The sequence below is a fragment of the Patagioenas fasciata genome, chromosome 8 (assembly GCF_037038585.1).
Source record: "Patagioenas fasciata isolate bPatFas1 chromosome 8, bPatFas1.hap1, whole genome shotgun sequence".
NCBI lineage: Eukaryota > Metazoa > Chordata > Aves > Columbiformes > Columbidae > Patagioenas > Patagioenas fasciata.
This window is the reverse complement of record NC_092527.1, coordinates 35,029,310-35,051,795: the sequence shown is the minus strand read 5'-3', so window position 1 is coordinate 35,051,795 and position 22,486 is coordinate 35,029,310. Positions and strand designations below refer to the sequence as shown.

The 22,486-nt window shown below is 35.5% G+C and overlaps 1 protein-coding gene across 7 annotated transcripts in view; it reads right to left on the bottom strand.

The window, feature by feature from the left end:
• The window catches only part of ATRNL1 (attractin like 1), a 492,025-nt gene that overhangs the window by 215,116 nt on the left and 254,423 nt on the right, over positions 1 to 22,486 (bottom strand). For 4 of the 7 annotated variants that reach the window (XR_011740344.1, XR_011740345.1, XM_065843245.2 and 1 more), the window contains exon 26: positions 8,626 to 8,704. The exons of 2 other annotated variants lie outside the window; for them this stretch is intronic. Coding sequence is in view for 3 of the 5 variants with exons in the window: in XM_065843245.2 (XP_065699317.1) it covers positions 8,626 to 8,704 (79 nt within the window). In the remaining 2 variants the exon portion in view is untranslated. Of the gene's footprint in view, positions 1 to 4,891; positions 6,774 to 8,625; positions 8,705 to 22,486 lie in introns of those variants that run through there. One more of the 7 variants, XM_071812183.1, reaches the window with a different exon arrangement.

Sequence of the window (22,486 nt, the reverse complement as noted above, 5' to 3'; positions counted from 1 at the left end):
AATTTTAAAATAGTGCTATCATCACTAATAACTACATCCAAGCTTCCTTCTATGCATACACCCAGAAATCATATTTAATGAATTTAATTTGCTTTGACTATTGCCTTTTGGGATTCTTCAGGCTAACTACACTATGCAAATCTAAGGAACTGTGGTTATTATGTTAAGAAAAGCAAACAAATTTATTTTCCTGGTCATACATAGAAACAATTAAAAGATCTATCTGTTTCATGTTTTCCATAATTTATTTGGGGTTTTTTTAACAAAGAGAACTAGCCCACAATTTTCCTTGCAAAATCTATTTTCATTCGTTATCTTCTTCTGAATTCTCATGGAATGAAGAAAAATATCAACCTCTTAGCAAGCTTTCATAAATGCCTTGCGTTAGCTGAAAGTGGGGGGTTTATCTGCACACATACACTAATTTCCAGTGTTTTTTACATTTACTTTTAAAAACGAAACAAAACCAAACAAAAGTCAACAAAACAACAACAAAAAACAAACACCAAAACCAACCCCACACGTTTATGTGTACTTGTTTTAAGAAAAAGGGACTAGAGTTACCAGAAGTAGGAACAAATTTTCACGGCTTCGGTGTACATGTTTGAATAGCTGATTTGGCTTTGTTTCTGTTCCAGACATGGTCACCAGAAAAAGTAAAGACAAAAGCCAGCTCTCTACTTCCAACTTACAGATTTTTTTCAGCATTAATTAAAACAAAACAACAACAACAAAATAAAACCATGTCCTTCAATTCTCCTTTGGACAGGCTGATTTTAAGATGAAACTGAGAAACTTGTGGAAAGCAAGGTCTGCAAAGGAGATTACATCACTACTTTCTGCCTTACACACATTCACCCCATGCTTCAGTGTTTCCATTGCCTACCTGTAGTGTATACAAAGGAATGTTTTCACTACATGCATAATCTAGCTTCTGTTTTTATTTCTACCTCCATGGTGATTTTCTTAGTATAGTTAATTTCCTCCGGTCGACATACTACTTCAACACCATTCCAACAGACTCCTGCCTCTGTAGGTCGTGCCAGCCCCCTAAAGAGCACAGACCTTTAGAAAAGTGTAGGGCCCAAACAAAATTTGGGTCAACTCTATGCAGTCACATCGTGGTGAATTCCTACTGAAAATGGCAATTCATAAGCAGACCTGACACAAGGCAGATAGCTGTCGATCTGGCAGGAGACAGACAGATGTCAATAACTAAAATGGGTGCTTCAATCTCATGCCCCTAGTCTTGGGATACTTGTTCATGGAAGACTCTTAACACTGTATGATGTTTTGATATCTGCATCAGATCAGCTTTGTTTAACTCACCCTCCAAAACAAATCTTTCCAATATAATAATGGGTCTGTCATTAGTACTATTTAATACTTCTCTTTACAGGGAATAAGCCTGATGTGAATATACGAATCAATCAGACGCTTATTTTTATTAAGTGACATTATTATAAATACAACCTCAATTTTACAAAATTAAAGCAAAGATTAACTCTCAGTATAGGAGATCTGATTCATTGGGTTATTTATATTGCTAATAAGAAATCAGCCCCCTACAAGTATCAGAGTGAACACTGTGAAAATTAGGTGGGATGAGTTGTCAATTGGAGGTCTCTCCATGCTGATTGCAGGAGTCCTGAGACAAGATCTAGTGTCAACTAACAAGGCACATCACTTGAAAGGTTCATTCACAGAGGATCCTAAATTTTAGGTTGGAAAGAACGCAGAAAATGTCAGCCTGAAATAAATGCCCCAGTTATCCTCAATAAAACTAGATCCATAGTTGAAATAAGCAGTCATAGCTCTATTGATTTCAGAAGAGCTTGAGCAATATAACAAGTTGAGATTCTGCTCCTATGAATAGCTGCTTTGACTTCAGTAGGATTACTCACAAAGTCTATGAGAAAGTACATAGACGTGTAAGATATTTGCTAAGCAACAGACAAGAAGCTACAAAAAAAAAAAGTAATCTGTCAGGTTAACAGTTTTTAAACACAAAGCATATAAGCCTGTAGGACCTACGCACATTAATAATATTATGCATTGGGATACTTTATGTGTTAATATTTTGTGGATTTCTTATATCTCCTAGTTCCTTGCCCACATTAAAACATACAGATGAAGCAAAGTATTCCTTTTGCTACTTTGGTTGTTGTTCAAGAGTACACCACATTTTATGTGTATTGATATTGCTAAACCAAACATGTTCTCCCCGTTAACAGTATTACATCCACCAAGAGCCATAATTGCCTTTTCTAAAGGAATACTTATAATTAAAGTGCCGTTACAATATAAAGTAAAAGAAGCTCTAGCTGAAATTAACATATTGCCTACATTCATTAGTACTATCGACGTAACTGACCTTTCTTGTTCTTATTAGGGTTATCACAGAAATGAGTCTAAAGCTATTACATGAAATGTTACTGTTATTAAAAAAATACTCTATTTCAGTTTCATTTCTGTTTTTTTAAGAATCTTCAAATATTCAAGAGAATAAAACTACCTTGATATTAAGGGTAGAGAGGTGGGTTTTTTTTAAACATAAGCTTATTTAATAAAATTAAGTAATAAGTTGTATGGCACCCACACACTGTGGAAAGCAAGTATTCTCTGTAATTCTGTGTTTTTGTGCTTGTATATGCTATTCTTTCAGACAGGTAAATGATACACAGCTGACTCTACAATGAAATGCTATATATATAAATATGAAAATTCCAATAAAGGAATGATATAAACCTTGAAAGTTAGGCAAGCACTTTACACATATAATAACATGCTTTCAAACATTTTTACATAAATGTGCAATTATGTGTTAATTCCTCCTTTCTCAAGAGACTTATCATGTATTACATGAGGAAATAAGATTCTAAGTCATCCTTTTAAGATATGTAAGCCCTTTCTAGTGTGTAATTACAATAATATGCAAAAAATACATTTTCATGTAAAACTGCATTTGCACTAATTCACAGAACCACAGAATGTTAGGGACTGGAAGGGACCTCAAAAGATCATCCAGTCCAATCCTCCTGCTGGAGCAGGAACACCCAGATGAGGTTACACAGGAATTTGTCCAGGTGGGTTTTCAATGTCTCCAGAAAAGGAGACTCCACAGCCCCCTTGGGCAGCTTGTAATCGACTGATTCAATATAAACAAATGTATGTAATGACACACAACATATTGGCACACTAATATATTTTGTGTGTGTCTGTTATGGGAGAGGAAGAGTACATCTGCATGTCCATCAGTGACTGCATGCTTCTTTAAAACATCTGGTTGAATGAATAGTACAAAGGGCATCTGAGCAGCAGCTGCTTTACTTTATGAAGGACAAACACTTTGCTAAAACACCTCAAATAGAAGTTGTGTCATTTGTAATCTCATCTGTATGAGCTTTGTTAGTGACCTCGACCTTGTCAGCAAAAAGAAAAGTTCGACACACTATTAATAAGAAATCATTTGGATGCAAATTTTATCTGCAGTGTGGTGCCTTTCAATCAGGAGAAGTTCATGAGAGAAAAGCTTGGAGCTACTACAAAACTGGCAGGCAACCTATCAAGCTTTTCAGTAAAATGATGTATGAATAGATTCTCTTGTACCCATTCTCAATAGAAGATTGAATGAATACTTGAGATATGAAACATGCAGAGACAACAAATTATACTCTCTTCAATTTTCTTATTTAGTAAATCTGGGTGATATATATTTTATTTTTCTATAAAGAAGGAAAACAGACTCAGATTGAAACTGCATGGATGGGCTCTTGGGTGAATTCCGGGTAAAAAATGCAAGAGGCCTAACAAATCTTTTGGAAGAAAATGACAGGTCTCAGTTTTTCATCCAGCGAACCAACAAGGGGAATTTCACCAAGAAAGGCACGGGTAGAAAGATTTGTGAGTCCTCGGAGGAAAAAGAAGGATGAGAGATTAAAACCTAGAGTACACACCTGATCTTTTTATGTGGTATACGACGCCTCTAAAAATGTTTTGCTGCTCCTAAACTTTGCAATACTTAGAAATCCCTTTAACTTATTTGACAAATATATCTTGCCCTTTGTCTACTCCTACATGAATTTCCATGCTTGCCTGCAAATGTTATCCTGCTCCGTAGGTAGGAATTTGAGGTTTGGTATCCAAGAGAATGGACACCATTTCCTTCTGGTTTGTTTATCAAGAAAGACAGTGCCATGAGAATACTGATTTGGAAATCATCATATTCTGTAATATTCCTTTCAAGGATAAAGCTCTCTCAGATGAGCAATATTTCACTATCTTACTTGAGCCTTCCTTAAAAACCCTTTTTTAAGTGTCACAGATCCACGGGAGGGATGGGTGGGAGAAGGTGTCAAGGGATGCCAGGCAGGAGGTTGTTCATGTTCTCCTGCTCAAACTTTCATTGATCTTTTTGGAACTATGAAATAAAAGTATGATACTTCCCATTTTCTTTCAATGCAGAAGATGAATAACTTTGATGGTATAAGGTGAGAGTCTATCTGCTGTTTCTTGCTCTTTCAGAAAGCAGGGGAGAAGCTCAGCCAGGAGTTAAAGTATAAATATAGATGTTCAAAGAGCCTTAGATAAAGTATATATTAAGAGGCATCTGTGTAAGCAGGAAAGAGATGAGAACAAAAATTTTGTTATGAGTACAAAATATTACCAAAACTCAAGGGCTTGACTTAGGGAAAAATTATTTCAACTAACTAAATCAAAAGACCAATAGATACGGGGAAAGGGAAGTGAAATTCAGTGTTGACAAACATCAGTTAAAGTCTTTGAAAAGACACAATTTATTTATTTGTCTATTTTCATATACATATAATAGTTTCTTACATGTACATGTAACAGAGCCTAAATTCAAATGAACGGCTCAGTAAGATTTGGGAAGTGCTCTCAGCAGTGGAAAGCAAATATTTGCTCAATGAGCAATAAATTGGGAAAAAATCTGGAGAGAAAATTTCTAAATTCCTGGGAAAATTAAGACATTCCCAGTACACAATGCAAACAACTTGCTCTTGCTTTTCATCGGATTGATGCCATGCTATATTCAAATTGGAATCAATAATGACACAATTTAGCTAAGCATTAAATTCAAAAGGTAAAGAGGACAAAGTTCTGAATTTTCAGCTACACATAGAAGTCTATGAAAACTTTTAAAAAATGTTTGCTCACCTCAACACCCTGATAAAAGTCATTACTAAAAGATCACAAGAACTGGATAGTGACATTTCTCCTCCTCTAGGGGAAAAGACACTGGGATGAACAATAAATGGATGAATAGCTATTAAGAGCATGCTTTTTCATATTTGTTTTTATTCTTGTTATGTTTCACTGCTCACTGTAGTTTAAGTCTATATTGAAGGTAACATTTAAAGAGTGAAAAATTTCTTTCAAGAATGATGAAAGAGATAGAAAGCTCATCAGACTAAATGGGTGGGCTTTAAAAGTAGGTACTCCAGAATTCTTTTCAGCAAGAGATTGCCTTCTACTTGTATGTTATTAGTAACACTTCATTCTAAAACCTTACAAAAATGCTACCTATAAAAACATGTTCTCTGATCCAGGTTAAAGGAAAATATTACATGGAGCATTATCAAAAACTTGTATTTGACATGAACTGCTGCTGATGTGCCTTAGTAGATTTAAAACATAAGATATTTGCTTAAACATTTAAAATTATTATTGCTACCACACTCTAGGTACTGTTTCATACCTCTTAAAATAGGAAAAAATACATACGTAATTTTGAAATTAAACAAGGAACATTTCTGAATGGGACACAAATAAGTTTATCCAGTTACACACAAGGAAAAACAAGGATCAGGACTGGAGCATGGACCTCTGAAAGTTTTAATCCAATTGCGAAGTATTTCTTTCTGTTTTGCTCTTCCAAAGAAGCTGATTTACGTTTATGTTGTATTTGTCAGTCAGCTTATATAAGCTTTCATACAGTCTTAGAAATGCTTTTGATGACATTCTGAAAATAAATCTTGGAAAACTTCAAAAACATTTTATATGAGAATGTGTTCTTTATAGGACGATGCCTACACACTACCTTAAAAGTACTACAGGGTATTTCAAAAAGATGGACTCAGTTTCAAAGCAATGTATTTCACAATGGCAATGGCAACCTCTTACACATGTTAACGAAGATTATAATTCAGTGAGTTTAATGAGTTCTAAAATTTGAGTAACCTTTTCAAGCTGCAGTAATGCTTTCAAGTGGTAAGAGTTTCATTCATGGGTTGTTCGTGGTTGCAGAGATATAGATTTCAAATTGGGTCTGTGTTTTTGAAACACCCTGTGTATTTCAAACATCTAGGAGAGTAACCATGGAAAACAGACTAGAACCCTTAGATATGTAAACGCCTATCTTCATATTTGCTCTTAAACATGTCAATAAAACAACCTTATTAACATGAGAAATGAAATAAAACAATTGCTACATTCCATCACAATATAATGTTGCACCGAACTATTAACAAAGTATAAGCTGGATAGAATACAGTGGCTTAAAGTAACTTTCATCTCTATTTTGCAAACTAATAACAAATATATGAGCACTGGTCCTTAGAGGAAGAATATGGCTAATAATATTCAGCTGAATAAAAAAATACCTAAAATGAAGTACAATAATAAACATTTTTTTCTTCATAGCATCAGTTCAAAGCTAAGCCTGGGCCTCAGTATGCTATAATTTCAGTGAAGGAAAATTCTAAGTGCTAGTTACCTGGCACTTTTAAAGCATACATACATTCACTGTAGAGCTACAGTAAAAAAAAAAAAAAAAAAAAAAAAAAAAAAAAGAAAAAGTTATTTAAACATTCACTGTGCCAGTATATTAAGAAAAATTGATCAATTGGAAAAAGTCTTGCCTGTAAGAACGAAACAAAACAAAACAAACAAACAAAAAAACCCCAAACTAGATTACAGTACCATTAAGTAGGTGCTGTTTTCAAAAATTATCAAGATGAGAAGCTCCAAGCGGGGGTGAAAATCACTGTTTAAAAACATACATCCTATTTATGGGAACAAAATGAAATATTGCAATTATTAATATACATCATCTGAATCATGCTATATACATGTAGCAGTATATGTAGCCTAAGTTTAATCTCATCTAAATTTAATAATTTGTTTAACAGGTAAGAACAAACATTTGGGCCAAATTTTCCAACATGGGCATAACAATTTAGACAACAAAAGAACAAGGTGAGTTTATGTGTCAGTATTTATGGAAAAGCTTCAATTGTGCAATGGTTTTAATGACAGAACTACTGACATTAATAGAGACAGAACTTTGCTTAGACTTAAAAAAGAAAATAAAGAATAAAAAGAAAGTATAAGGTCTTTGCAGAGACAGTTGTCTCCTGCTGTATGTTCCAGTGACTTCTACAGCCTAAGTCCCAGCATCAAACTGCTTCATAGAAAGTATGAGATGCTACACAATGATCCTCTGTATTCACTCAACTTACCAAGGTTTTCGCACTACTGTTTTGAAACTATTGGGAATATTGGGATGCACTGAACACATTATAAGCAGCTGGTCAAAGGAGGTGATCACCCCTCTGTATTCAGCCTTGGCGCAGCCTCACCTCCAGCACTGTGTGCAGCTCAGTTCCCCACAATTTGTAAAGGATGCTCAGGTACCTGAATGTGTCCAGAGCAGGGCAACAGAGCTGGCAAAAGGCTGGAAAGCATGTCCTGTGAGGAGTGGCTGAGGACTCTGAGGTTCTCTGGTTTGGAGAAAAGGGGGTAGAGGGGCAACCTCATCACACTCTGAGCTCCATGAGGAGGGGACATGGAGAGGGATGTGCTGAGCTCTTCCACCTGCCATCCACTTACAGCATGTGTGGGAATGTTTAAAGCTGCACCAAGGAAGGTTTAAGCTGGACATTAGGAAGCACTTCTGTACCAAGATTGTGGTCAAACACTAGAACAGGCTTCCTGGAGAGGTGGTTGATGCCCCAAGCCTGTCAGTGTTTAAGAGACATTTGGACAATGCTCTTAACAATGCGCTTCAACTTCTGGCCAGCCCTGAAGTGGTCAGGCCAGATCAGGGGTGTCAAACTCATTTTTACCAGGAGCCACATCAGCCTCGTGGTTGCCATCAAGGGGCTGGACATACTTTGAGGACTGTATAAATCTAACTACTCCTACATTTCTTCAGTCCTCAAATTACTTTTGGCCCTTTGATGGCAACCATGAGGCTGATGTGGCCCCTGGTGATAATGAGTTTGACACCCCTAGGCTAGATGATCCTTGTAGTTCCTTTCCAGCTGAAATATTCTATTCTATTCTATTCTATTCTATTCTATTCTATTCTATTCTATTCTATTCTATTCTATTCTATTCTATTCTATTCTATTCTATTCTAAATATTCCACCATATGGAAAATTTGGCTTTCTGCAACCTAGTGCTGCAATTTCTATCATTCCTGACAGAATGAAGAAACAAAGTTTTCTTCTTCAGTATAAAAAAGTCCAGGGTAAAAATAAAAATGTTTAGAGGGATAATTAAGTTGTGTATACAGGATAAAGTGGAGGTGCGATCGTTCATCAAAACTCAATTTATTCTGAAATATAAGGCTACCATAACAATCTTAAAGTTATTGATACCTCTCTCCGTCGAGAAGCCCAACAGGTTTGTTTGATTTTCCAAACGACAGCGGCTACCAGCAGTAAGGATAAGAAACAACTGCAATTACAAAAAAAAATAAAAAAGAAAGTAATTGTAACATAATGGTCTGAAAAAGCTTATGGTTTTAGGCTATCAAAGGTAATAAAAATACATCTAAGTTTGGAAAAAAAACCCACAAAAATAGACAAAAACTAAACTCTACCAGGATGACAAACAACAGTCAACCACCCAAGTTCAAAGTCAAAAGAGAATGTACACCTCTGATGCTGTGGTTGCCTCCATAAAATGCTATTACTATCTCCATTAACATGATATAAGCTCCATTACAATCATCCACATACCCACAACAGTCCCAACAAATATGCAATGTATGTCACATATCCAGCAGACGGAAAAAAGAGGATGAACTACAGCAAAAAAAAATGATACCGATTTATACTTCTCTCAGTTTGTAAATTCTGAAAAATTTCCTGGGATGCTGATAACTATTCAGGGCATATGATTAGTTTCAGGAATCAGGTTTGTGCATGACAATAGGTCTGGTTTATCATATTGAGTATTTCTATAGTGAATTGCTCAGGGAAATCATCCCAAAGAACATTACCATGTTACAGTCCCAAACACACAACAGTAGAAAAAAACACAACAAAAAACCCCAACAAAATTATCAAAATTCTGCAGTTATCAGTGGGAGTATTTATCTTCTCTCTTGCTCCAATATTTTTGTCTTTGGAAGATTTAGTCCATAAAGGATTTTGGTAGAAAGATGATTGAACTCTCAACCTCTTTTACTGAATTTCTGGATGTTGACAAAAGGCTTCTAAAGTTGACACCTAATGTAAGCAGTCAGAAGATATGTTAACTTTTTAGACAGTTTTTTAATAAAAATACCTGGCTTTTCTAGCTGTGTGAAAAACTTTCAGTCATGTTAGCACACCTGCTATACACAGTGCTTGCTACTAATAGAACCCTGTAACTACTGATTTATACAAGTCATCTGTAGGGTTTTTTTGCCAAAATGCTTCAAAATCTATTCTTTAACTAATATGGGAAATACCAAGAATTCCCTGAAGTTCAGAGGACAACTGTGCATAAATGCAAAATATAATCATTATCCATGCAGTAACAAAAATGTTTCCCTGTATCATGCTGTAAACAGAACTTAGGACCTAGAAGATAGTTCTCCAGCAGTATCAGTTCATGGCATTCGATATTTATCCCCAGTATGGAGACTATTAGAGAACTGTTCATGGCAACTGTAGTTTAATGTCACTATTAAGGTAATAGAATGATAGCACCCAATCATTCCTTGTTCTGTGAACAACAGAATCAGCTATACCACTGAATATTTAACAACAACAAAAAAAATACCATTGTTCTGAGTATGTTCAAAGGCACTTTCCAGAACAGAAGCCTTCCTCGATGTTTATATAATATGAATTGATATGGCTTTCTATCAGTATCTTCTTCAACCAAAGCTCTTTTCACTACAAGCCTTCAAAATTCTTTTTTATGAATTACTTCTTTGAATATCCTTGAGAAATCCTGTCAGAGTGAAGCCAAGTTTGAGAGAGAAAAGTACCAAATATATAATGTGGTTTGTGTGTAGAAAACACAATTAACAGCTTGGTTTTTTACCGAAGAAACTTAATTCTGCCTGTTTAGCTCCAAGAAGGCTGATTGTTCTGAAGCTTAAAGTAAAAAAACGGTTAAAGGATCATTTCTAGATGCAAAGTCTGACTTTCCCCTTAATAGCCAATGTCAACTACCAGCATTTTTTTAGGAGTTTTTAAATGTTCTTTGGGACTTAGGGATTTTTATGGAACGATATATTCTCCTTCTCTCCTTGTAGGACTATTTTACTGTGTTGAGTTTTTATTGGTTCTTGGCACAAATCCTTTTAAAAACAAGAGTACTTGGAATTTTGATTGGTTCTGATCAATGGATCAGAACAGTTCAGCATATCTAAGAACCATTCTGCCAATAGAAAATTGCTGGAAGAGTCAAGGATCTGTAATAAAAGGATGTGAGAGGGCAAGTGCTAGTTCAAGAACCTTGGGGAATTCAGAAGAGAAATCTCAGCCTTACACTTTAATGAGTCTTGGCATAAATCATCTTTCTACAGGGATCTTCACTGAAAGAAACTAAGGAACTAATGCAGTAAGAATATTTTAATTGATACACCATCTTATTAACACACTATTTCTTACTGGAAGAGTTTATATTAAGTGGTTTTTTACAACATAATATCTAAGTAGCACAAAGAAAGTTATGACAGAAACTGATAACCAGAGAACTTCTACTGTTTTGTTTAATGCACACACTGTTTTCACTTTTTAAAACCTATCTTTGCCTGTCTCCCTTTCTCCAGGCTCCTTGCAAAGCAAGTACAAACTGACCGTGAATTTATATTTGGTATCTAGGGAAAAGCAGACTTTAACCCCTGCCCACTGACCACCAGAACAGATTCACTTTTGCAGCAATATCTTTTAAGCTTTTTACACCAATAGCTACTTATAAATACTATTTCCCAGAAATGTTTTCCCTATCATATACTCTACTGTCTAGCTACTAACTGCAACAGATGCTTAGGGGCAACATCAGAAAATGGATATGTTGCTATAAATTGGCATGCTGTGCATGAAAAAAGGGTAAGCCATCTCACTTGCTTTTCTTCTCTATAGTCCTTCCAAACACCTAAATTAGGGAAACCAGCATCTCTTTTTAAAATGAACTCAAAGCTACTGGAACTTGAAAAACATGAATACAATCAAGACAGCTGGACACAAGAAACTAAGAGAGCCTTGCTCTGTGCAACTGCTTCATTAGGACCAGGAACTGAATCCCTTTCCTTAGAAAATTCTGCCCTTCACATTTATTAATTCCGTGAACAAGTCTCTTAAACAAGCAGAAGTAAAAAAGTCGGAGAGTTCTGGCTGGAAACTCTGGCCAAATTGCTTCTGTGCTCTGTACAATGATGGAGCTGGATCACACATTAAACTTTCCTGCCAGTCAAAACACCATTTAGTTCCTGTGCAAAGTAAAAATCAGAGACAAGTGTTTCAAAGACACATCCATTAAAAAAAAATAGAAATCATCGGAAATAACAGCTCTGATAATATGAAATGTCAAGTAAACACTTTTGGATTATTTTTTTCTTTGCAATTGACTTTCTTCTCTGGTTTTTAATATAAGTAATCAGAAGGAAAAAAATACCAAAATTCATGTTAACAAAGAGAATACAGACAAAGAAAACAGATTTTGTCGAACTAACCTGGTTCCAGGATGTGGTGATATAATAGCCTTCATTTATTTAGGACAATAAAAATTAAAGCTGACTGCAAAGGATCTCACAATACTGAGTGACTTGGCAGTAAAATCAGAGAATGAAACTCAGTGCCAATGAGCTGAAGGCAATGTGCACAAGAAAAAAAATCTAGCTACAAATACACAATGATAGGTTCTAAATTAGCAATTACCATTCAAGAAGATGGTCTTGAAGTCATTGAAGATAGTTCTTTTAACATATCAACTGAATGTTTAGTGGTAGTCAAACAGCAAATAGGATTTTAGGAGAGTTTAGAAAAGGAATAAGGAACAAAACAGAAAGCATTGGGATGCCAGTGCACACATCTATAGTATGTTTGTATCTTAAAGCAGCCATCACCTCATCTCAAAAACAGTCGAACTAAAAAGGTATAAAGGAATACAGTCAGCTTGGCCAGAGGAATGGAATGGTAGCAGAAACAAATCCTCTGGTTTTGAGTAAATAGACAGTTGAAAGGAGACATAATAAAGACACTAACGTCACAGAGAAACAGTATAACAGCAGGACAATTATAGATGGATGCTCTCTAATCCCCCAGTACACTTGTTAGCTCCATCTTAAGACAGACATGTAAGAAAAGAAAGCACAATCACAAATAATATGGCAAAACAGAAATCAGTGCAGTGCAAAATGAATGAATTGAAAATCGGTCAGCTGACATTTCTGAAAGAAATTGTCAGAAGGAGATCAACACCAGAAACAGAAACTTCTAGACAGGTTTGCAAGGTTCCCACAGTATCAGATCCAGTCAGTTTTGATGAGACTGATATATAATGGCTGAGAGATCCATACACGATACAAAGACTGAAAAAAAATGATTAATGGTAATAAAGACAAAAAAAACCTCATACAGTGTGCCAACTCGTCGATTGCACTTAACATTTTTTAATTTATTTTTTTTTTTAAACACAATGACTGCCTTGGACTTACAAGGACAAGTAATCTAGGCCCCACTTACAGAGCAAAGGATATGTATTCCCCTTGAAAAGAAGAATTCCCAAAATTATTTACAGATCAGTGTGAATGACCAAATCAGTATGAATTGCTGCAGGGATGCTGAAGAAAAAAGGGTCAAAACAAACTTAAATACTGAGGTGTGCAGTAGTTAGCAGCACTTGGGAGATGAATTTTTCACTCTACAAGGTATTGCCAAAACATACTGTCAGATGTGTTCTTGATATTCTGGTCTTTGCATTATTCTAAAGGAGGTTGGAAAGATGGAGAGAATAAAGAGAAGAATCACAAAAAATATTCAAAGGTTGGAGAAAATATTTTACTGACAATGATTTAACAAGTTCAATCATTTCACTTTTCAAAAAGGTTAAGTGGTGACTTGCCTACGGAGTGTATGAGTTTCCATGGGGAGAAAATACCAAGGCTCTCATTCATCTAGCACAGAAATGCATGGTAAGAAACAATGGCTGGAAGCAGACACATCTGAATTTAACTCAGCCATTATGATGATTTATTTTCTCTATCATAAAATGATGTTATATATACTGGAAAAGAACATTTGACTATGCTGCAATCACCAGATAATCTAAGATACACAAATGATGGATGGTAAACAGGGAGTACAAAAACTAAGTGTGCTTACACAGACCTGTTCGCATGGTCAGAGACTGGGTCCATCATTGCTGAGCCTCTGGTCGAGACTTGGAATGACACTGAATAAACAGACGCCTTTGCAATGCAGATGGCTTATGAAACGCTGATCCAAAGTACAGACAGAGTGACTGACTTTCTACACTTTTGAACGTAAATCTTCCCAACAAGACAATTATCATACTAAGACACACTTAAAATCGCAGCAGCCCAAGCATTATCACGATTTTGTAGTCTCCAGAACAAAGAAATTATCTGCCAGAAGATAATGACGCAGTTTTGCACAGTTGCCCCTTCAAACCATGTGGAACAAAATAAGGGGAAACACTAAAAAAGAATGCTTGAAAATGAGCAATTCATCACCAGTGGTGTGTATCAAAGGCTGATTGTAAGGTATCATCTCAGTATTGAGTAGGAGGCAAGAAACAATTAGAGAACGGATGAACTGAAGAGGAAGCCCTGGACATAAGTATAATAGTTTAGGTCCAGGTCAGCAGAGGACAGTGGCCAAGGAAGGGCTGCAAGAGGATGACAGGGTCCAGCAGCAGGGACTTGGCTGGACAGATGGTCCTCCTGGAAGGGCTCTAGGTAGCATGAAAAGAGTAACACTGATTTCACAGAACACAGAAAACTGTAAGGAATAATGGCTACCTGCATAACTATTTATGCAAGGTATGGAGTAAAGTTTTTCACTTACAGAGGTCTTTTGGACATATTTAGTGAGGTTTGCAGACCTGGCAGAGGAGCAAGAGGGCAGTTTTCCACAACTGAGAAACAATACTGTGTATTTAGGAGGCAGACTGAAAACTAAGATTAATTGCTAGCACAAACTGCAAAGGGAATTAGTGGATATGTTGCTGTTTGGCCTCTGCAAATGAAAACAAAACCTGTAGATCATCTTTACACAATATCAAATAACAGGGATAATTACAGGGGAAAATCCGTGAAATGTAATGGTCAGAGTGGTTGGACCGGATGAATTAATGACACATTCCTGCCTTAAACTCTATGAATGCATTATAAACATACTATAGAATTCCTTTTTTCATTAAATACTAATGCCTGTAAGTTACATATTGCATCAAAACAGTACTTTCGTTAAAATCAAATAATTTACTTAGTTTTGTAGTGATGTAAAATGAACTAGTGAATTAAATATAAATATTTTAATGACCAATATTGTAAATGGAAGGCAAACAGAACAAAACAAAAATTTCCATCCTTCACTATTTCTTTTCCCATTCTCTTATTATTTAACATGCAAAGAGAAAATAAAATGTCAAAAAATGTATGTAAACATTCATGCACGAATAATTGTTGCTTCTATGATTTTACTCAAGCCACTAATTTGCATGATAATTCATTATAAATTTACATGTTGGATGAAAGCAAGCACTTTTTCAAACTTTATCTTAAGCCTAGTACAGTTATAATTCTATTAACATTAAAAATTGTGTGGGGTCCTACTTTGAGCACCCATGACATTTACTCGTGACAGGGAACAAAGCTCAGTGGCTGCACACAGTTGAGTCCCTTCACTACCCCCAGTAAAGCTCACCTTGGGAGCGGCGTACCTGGGCCAGCGCAGTTTGTTGAGACTATTTTGACAACTCACAAGAAAAATGACAGTCTGTTTGTTTGACTGCAGCATCACACTAACATTGTTCCACTGCCACCGTGCTCAAACACATGGGGTAGACATGTCCTTAGGTTCCTGGAGTTGTGCCTGCATTGATGGTTTAATCTGAGTCTGGAGAGGGCTTTGGAATTAATCCCCTGATTGTCACCACTGTTGTGCTTTGTCTGATACTACGGAGCTCACAATGAACTGGAAGATGTGCAATGGACACTCCAGACACAAATGGGTTTTCAGTCCATGGAACTGAACTACAGCTAGTCCAAAACAAAAAAAAATGACAAGGTGCAGATAGTGTGGATGTCATGTTGTTCTCAGCAAAATTTTACTCAACAGATATTCTCCTCTTTGTCCACACTGCTCACTAATAGACACATAAGCACCCAAAGGTTGTTTTCATAAAGTTATTTAGGTGCAAAGCGGTCTCACTGACTGCCCACATGTGTATATCCACACATATTTCAAAAGCTCCTCCCAAGTCTGTTTCTGAAAATAGGAGTTGGGCCATCAAGGCAACCATTGCTAAATTAATTGAACCTTGCTGTCCTGAGTGAGACTATAGTTAAATAGTCCTCTAGATCCACTAATCTCGTGTCCCTTAACTCCACTGTATTTGCCAAAATAACAAAAAACATACACTTCCCCAAACAGCAACCTTAACAGTGACCCTACACTGTATTAATGTTTCTCTTTCATACTAACGATGGTATTTTAAAACATGAACACGAATAATAGTATTCAGTAAAAAAACCTGATGACAAAAAGCTTTTTAATGTAGATACATGCAAAGGAAAAGATTCATATCTAAGTTAATGTTTCTAAATTATTATTGCAGAAGTTTCCGAAGAGATCGCAAATACTGTTTTACTAAGAATTGTTTTTCTGACATATTGTTTACTATATTTTATTGGCAAATAGAGCACATTTTAATTGATATGTTATGAAGCAAGTACAATTCTAAAATAAAAATAACTGAACAATTATTTTTCTAAAGCCATGATTTCGAATAGCAATTATTGTCACAGCAATTGATTTCTCTCATTGTACTTGACAAGAACATTGTGTTTATGATTATGATGTGCTTGGCTCAGCCATCCTTACTTGTGTTAACTAATATACACATGACAAGGAGTTCCAAAGATTTCAACAGGATTATCTGAAGCACAAAGCACTGTAAACATAATATTAGGAGTCTGATATGTATGAGAGCAGTATAATTTTTTTTTAATGTTTTTAATGATTAATTAAATTGCTCTGAATCACACAGCTTTACAAACACTGTTATAAGTAGGAATATTTCAATGATTAGCAGTTCTGAATGATTCTGGGAATTAAGTGCTACGTTTCCAAATTAAAACATGCAAAGACATGGAGGGAAAGTGGCCTTGGCTGGCAATAGAGTAGACTATGCAGCTTCCAAGTCCATGGAAATGCATGTGTCAGCAAAATAAATCTTTTCTGACCTTGCGGAGCCAAGACCCATCAGCCAGCAGCATTTGCTGCCTGGTCTAAGGGAGCTTTGGCTGCCACAGTCAGAGAAAGACGGTACCAACTAAGCCAGGATTACCATCCAGGTGATACGGAACTGTCCTCCTCTTATTCTTGCTGGTCCTGAGAAACCCTACCAGCACCAGCAGCTCTGTGCAGTGGCTGCACCCCACACTCCATTTTCTGGAACCTATCAACTAATAGCTGGGCAACCCTTTTCTCTTCCCCTACACATATTTTGTTGTTGTACATACTTAAATATGGCTGTTGCTTTTTATTTTTCCATCAGCCTAGATCTATATCCCATTGTGAGTCAGATTTGTCTTGCCAGCTCCACAAAGGTAGCACCTGCTTTTAGATGCTTCTTGAACAACTCTAATGAAATGATGCCGTCAATCTGCTGCTGCTGGAGTCTGTTGCACAGTTCATAATGTTTTTATTTTTTGAGGAATTCTCATTAACTGTCTCTCAGATCACCTCTATCTGCCCAACCAAACAACCAAAAAGTAAGGATGCGCATGATCCAAGCTCACTGTTACTTCCACAAGGTAAATCTGAATTATCCCAATAATACTATTTTCTAAAACATTTTAGAAGTTCGCACCACAACCACCTGGACCACTTATGTATGTACACAGCAACTCCACTAGTAAAAAAAAATAAGTATACGTGTATGAAATATATGCGAATATATATTTTTATATACAAAAATAAAATAAAATTATGTAGGTATTATGAGAGAAGAATGCTGTTATAGAATGTGATTGTTTTACTGCTTAGATAAATAGGAATATAAATAACAACAACACCTCAGAAAAGTCTATGAGCTGCCTCTATTCAAGTACTGCTACCCAGAGCACCTGTACTGAGTGGGGCAGCACAGTACAGGCATCCACTGTAATAGTTTAAATAGACTCCTGTAATAGTTTAAATAATCCTGACAATTGCCCCTACAAAGTCTGGGTTTATTGTTCTTTGCTGGGCAATGAAACATCAAAAAAATTCTGGGAGGTAAGGGAGAAAGAAATGTGTTTGAGTGAAGCATTTATTATTTGCAGAAAAGCTAATATGGAAAAAAAAAAGGCCTTGATTTTTTTCAATTACGTATACGTGCTGAAATGTGATGGAGAATGTAGGGGGTTTTAAATAACTTTATTTAATAATTATTTAAAAGTAACTATATAATGTATACATGTACACATTCATATTTTATATTTTCCTACATACATAATTCATGTATTTATATATAAAGATGTCTTTTCACATGAAATATACCACAAGCCATATCAGAAACTACTAAAGTATAAATGAATGACCAATTATGTGAACAGTGTTTATATACAACTAAAAAGGGAAAATGGATATGGTGCACATCAGAATGTTATTTGGAAGACCAACTTTCACATTTCATTCTGCCAATACAATATCAAAGAAAAGCGAACCATTTAAAAGGACTCTGAAATATATTACACAATAAAGCTCTAGATGTGAACTTTAACTCTCAGCAGTTCTTCCCTTCACCTCTTTGAAGCAGCAAATAAAGAAGATTTACAATCAAAGGGGCTTAATCTAACATAAACTGATATTAATCTCCATAGAATAAATAGAGCATCATACCCATAAAGTGTGATTATGTTTCTTTTACTCATGGAAAATACTTTCATATTTCACAGAATTTTATGGTTTTACCCTTCACGGGTGAAATACTCTGTATTTCTCTCAACAAGTGATGTTGTATATAAAAAACCCAGACCTAAGAAGAAAGAAAAAAAAATCTATGCCATTAAATTTGCAGACAAATTATGAAATGCGGATGTAATATTTTCTGCAGTAACATTCAAGAATTAGAAATTGAATAGATTGTTTCTATTTTAAAATAGTTGTACTTTGACTACAACTTTTTTTCAATGATTTTGCTGTTACATAAAAATTTAAGATTTAAAACTAAGGGGGGAAAATACTCATTTGTTCTAATCACGCTGAATTAGTGAATTTGGGAAAGAAGGACTTCCAACCAATGTCATATTTCAGCAGTCTTTCAAATAAAAGGACTCACATTATTTTTTGTTGTTTTCCCCTCATTCTTTTCTTTCACTGTAATTTTTCTCTAGTACAGATGTTATAGTTTGATAATAAATCACAGAAATATAAAATACATTTAGAGAGTCACCAAGTCGCGTCAGCAATGTTTTATCTATTAGACTCAAATATAATCAAGAGAATTAACACAATGTTGAAAGACTTTTCCCTTCATTATGTGATATTTCAAATGCCTCATCCAAATAGGTGAATATATTTGAAGTGGTAGGTGTAAAAAAAGTCATAACTCTCCTAATTAAAAACCCCATAAACAAGAAATTTTCCTGAAGACAGAATAAGGATTTTTAGATTTCCAGGCCAAAGCAGCATCATTATTCTTCTGTAACTGTACTGTACAAATAAAACAAATCCCCTGTTAAGCCTCAACATGATATTTAGAATTTCAACTTAAAAGACTCAAGACACATAAGGAAAGAAATATAATTTTGAAACTGTATAGTGTTTTCCTAAAATATCACTAAAAAAAATTCAACACATAGAAACACAATATAGAATACAATTGGGCCACATATGCAGATAGAATTCAAATTTTGCAATATAAAGACATGATGTAGCTACTTTTGAATGTTCCATTTTTAGTGCAGCTTTTGGAGTCCACAACAGGGTTTCCATGATTTTGCTTCTTATTGACAAAATGTAGCCCCCCTCTGTTGAAGCCCAATAAATAAGTTTAAAAGAAAACAAAATCTTCCACAAAAAATGCTTCATCTTGTACCAGGAAATTTTACTGGAATATTGTTATTAATATTCCATTTAAAAAAAGCTCATTAGGTGCTTTCAATTCAGATGTCTCTTCTGAAAAGTAATAATTAGATTTAATATTTTAGTATCTATGAAATCCACAGCATAACACACAAGTCTAGTACTTTTCCCTCTTTCTGTGATTTATTACAACTGAACACATGCACTCCGAATATTTCTCTACTGCCATAAATGGATTGCTCATTTCTCCGATGTCACTCACTTCACAGCACGCGACATCGACTGTGTCTGCAAAGACAGACTGGCAGAGTGCGGCAGAAAGCTGCCTGTCACTTGCTGTAACAGACAATGACATTATTGCCCAACGGAAAACACTAATATTTTTTACTTCCTTTATTTTTTGTTATTGTTTTTCTTCATCAGTCCTTTCCCCACTTCACTATATACTTACATGGAACAAACTTCTGAAGTTGACTTTGCAACTGGCACATATATCCTGTCATAACAAGATACAATTTCTTCTTTTTTGAATTAAAATAACAAAAGCAAAATCTCTAATCCATTCATCACAGATTAAATCGTGTTCTAGTTCTTTTGTTTAAACTATGCCAAATTGGGGTTTCATAAAAAATGACCAGGATTAAGCAGTCTAGAAGACAAATAGGTGTGAGCACCAATGTTGGTTTAATCTAAGAAAAATGAAATAATTGGATTTAAGGAAATATCATATAAAATGTAGGAAATCATATCACAGGCAAATTATGAACTATTTATGTGATCCTTCTTAGGAAACAAAATATAACGCAGCTGTAAAAAGACACATCCCTGAAAGGAGAACGTTACAGAACCGTCTCAGAGTAAGGGAGCCTGCAAAGTATTGAGCCTTCAAAAAAAGACTTTCTTCAGAAGTCTTGGGAAGGTATTTCAGGTGCCACCTTCAGAGACCTATTGGCTGAACACTACTACAGAAGTGGCAGCTTTGATTCCAATGAGATTTTTATAGAAGCAGAAGAAGTGACAAAATGTTTTTTGGAGTGTTAGGTTACAGCACTATACAAAATGAAGAGTGCAATTTAAGATTATTTTTTTTTTCTAAAAAAGACTAAAAATAAAAGAAATCTCTTAAATCCTGTTGCTGCCTGCAGCTCGCCTATGCACTTAACCATCTCCAGAACTTATTTCTAGTTATTATGAACTGAGCAGAAACTGAAGTAAGCACTTCATCAGGCACAACCAACAGCTTTCAATTACTCTATTTGATACCTACAGGAAGTGAGAAATGCAAAATGTTAAATGCACCTGCTTGAAAGAAAAGCTCATACCTGCTGTATATCAAACAAGTACATGCATCACCTGCAGATATCAAGCTGAGCAACTATTTTTTGCTTTGAGGAACAGGCAATACGGAAAGCACTAGTGCATTCACCTGCACTTCCAAATGACTCAAAGGACAAACATGGAAAGAATAAAAACAAGAATGAAATAACGGGAAACAGTTCTGTTCACCAAGTGACTCAATGACTCATCCATTGTTTTGAAGACCAACCAGTGCAGTGGTACTGGGGAACCTCCTTTGCCTGCAGACCAATAACAAGTGACTGCCTTCTCAGGAAATATTAATATATCAAATAACTCTACAGTGATGACAAAGTTTCCAAGTGATTCAGAGAGTAAAAGACACAAAGCTACATTCCACATTTCAAAACAAACATTTTAAACTAAGAACTACTACAACAACAAAAACCTTCAATTGCTCACTGCAGTGCTTGGCCCAGTAGAAGTCAAACAACTATTTGCTGCTAAGTGAGGTGAAAACTACTTCATGCATCACTAAGGAAAAATCAATTTTATTTTAGCCCCAAATGTAAAATCCATTTTGCTAAGATAACTTGATTTTCATGTAACCAGAAAATATTTTAATTTTGATTTATAAGACTTTTGCATTTTCTGAGAACCCAGCCATCGTGGATGTGATCTGATCTTGACACACCGTGTTTTGTCTTCCTTACAGAGATCTATAGTCGATCTCATAAAGCCAAGCATGCCAAAATCTAGTATTAATTTATCATCCTTTATTTTAACAAAAACACAAAGTCAGGCAGACATACCAATAGATGCTGGTAAAGAGAAGGAATTAACACATTGCTAATTAACACAGAGAATGGCAGATCAAGGATCTGAAGCTCTCAAGAGCTCTGGCACAACCCACTGATGTGCAGCCATCCACTCCCACAGCATGAAATGCAGCTGAGGGGACTGTTCTGAGATTTCGGCACATGCAGACATGCACACTGAGGTGATAAAGCTCGTTCTTCAGTAACCACTGGATTCCCTATTGCAGCTCATGCTACCAGTCATAACATAAATGCCCAGCCCTTCCTCCTGCAATAAACACTGGACATATTTTGAATATTGTTTTCTCTTGCCCAGAGTGCTCATGGAAAGATTTGTACCCCTGGTCCTAAATGACCATATTTTTTCACAAAATTTCCTAAAGTACACACACAAAAAATATTTTCCAACTTGCAATGTATCTGTTTACTTAATATTGCTCTACGTATTACAAATTGGAAATTCTGCAATTCATAATAGTAAGACCACCTTATAACAGTGACTAGAGTACATCAGCTGGCAGCTCTACCCCAAGAACCAAAGACAATGGAAGGAATCGTTCTGACAGCGAAAAGAAGACGTATGCTCAGGGAAAGTGCCTGATTAGTTAGTGGGTGGTATTAGGTATTTGGAACAGGCTTTAAAAAATAGTTATGACAGTAGTAGTTGCCTATCATTACCTATCACAAAAATACTAATAGCTAACATTTGTTACCTGTACCAATTTCATGTTTGTCTGGGTTTTTACTATTAGACAAAACCGCATTTTTTACCAGAACACCTGTTTCATATACAAATAGTTTTCTGAGAAATGCATGAATACTGTCATGAGTTAACTACAATGCTATTTAAAAGTAGGTTTAGAAAT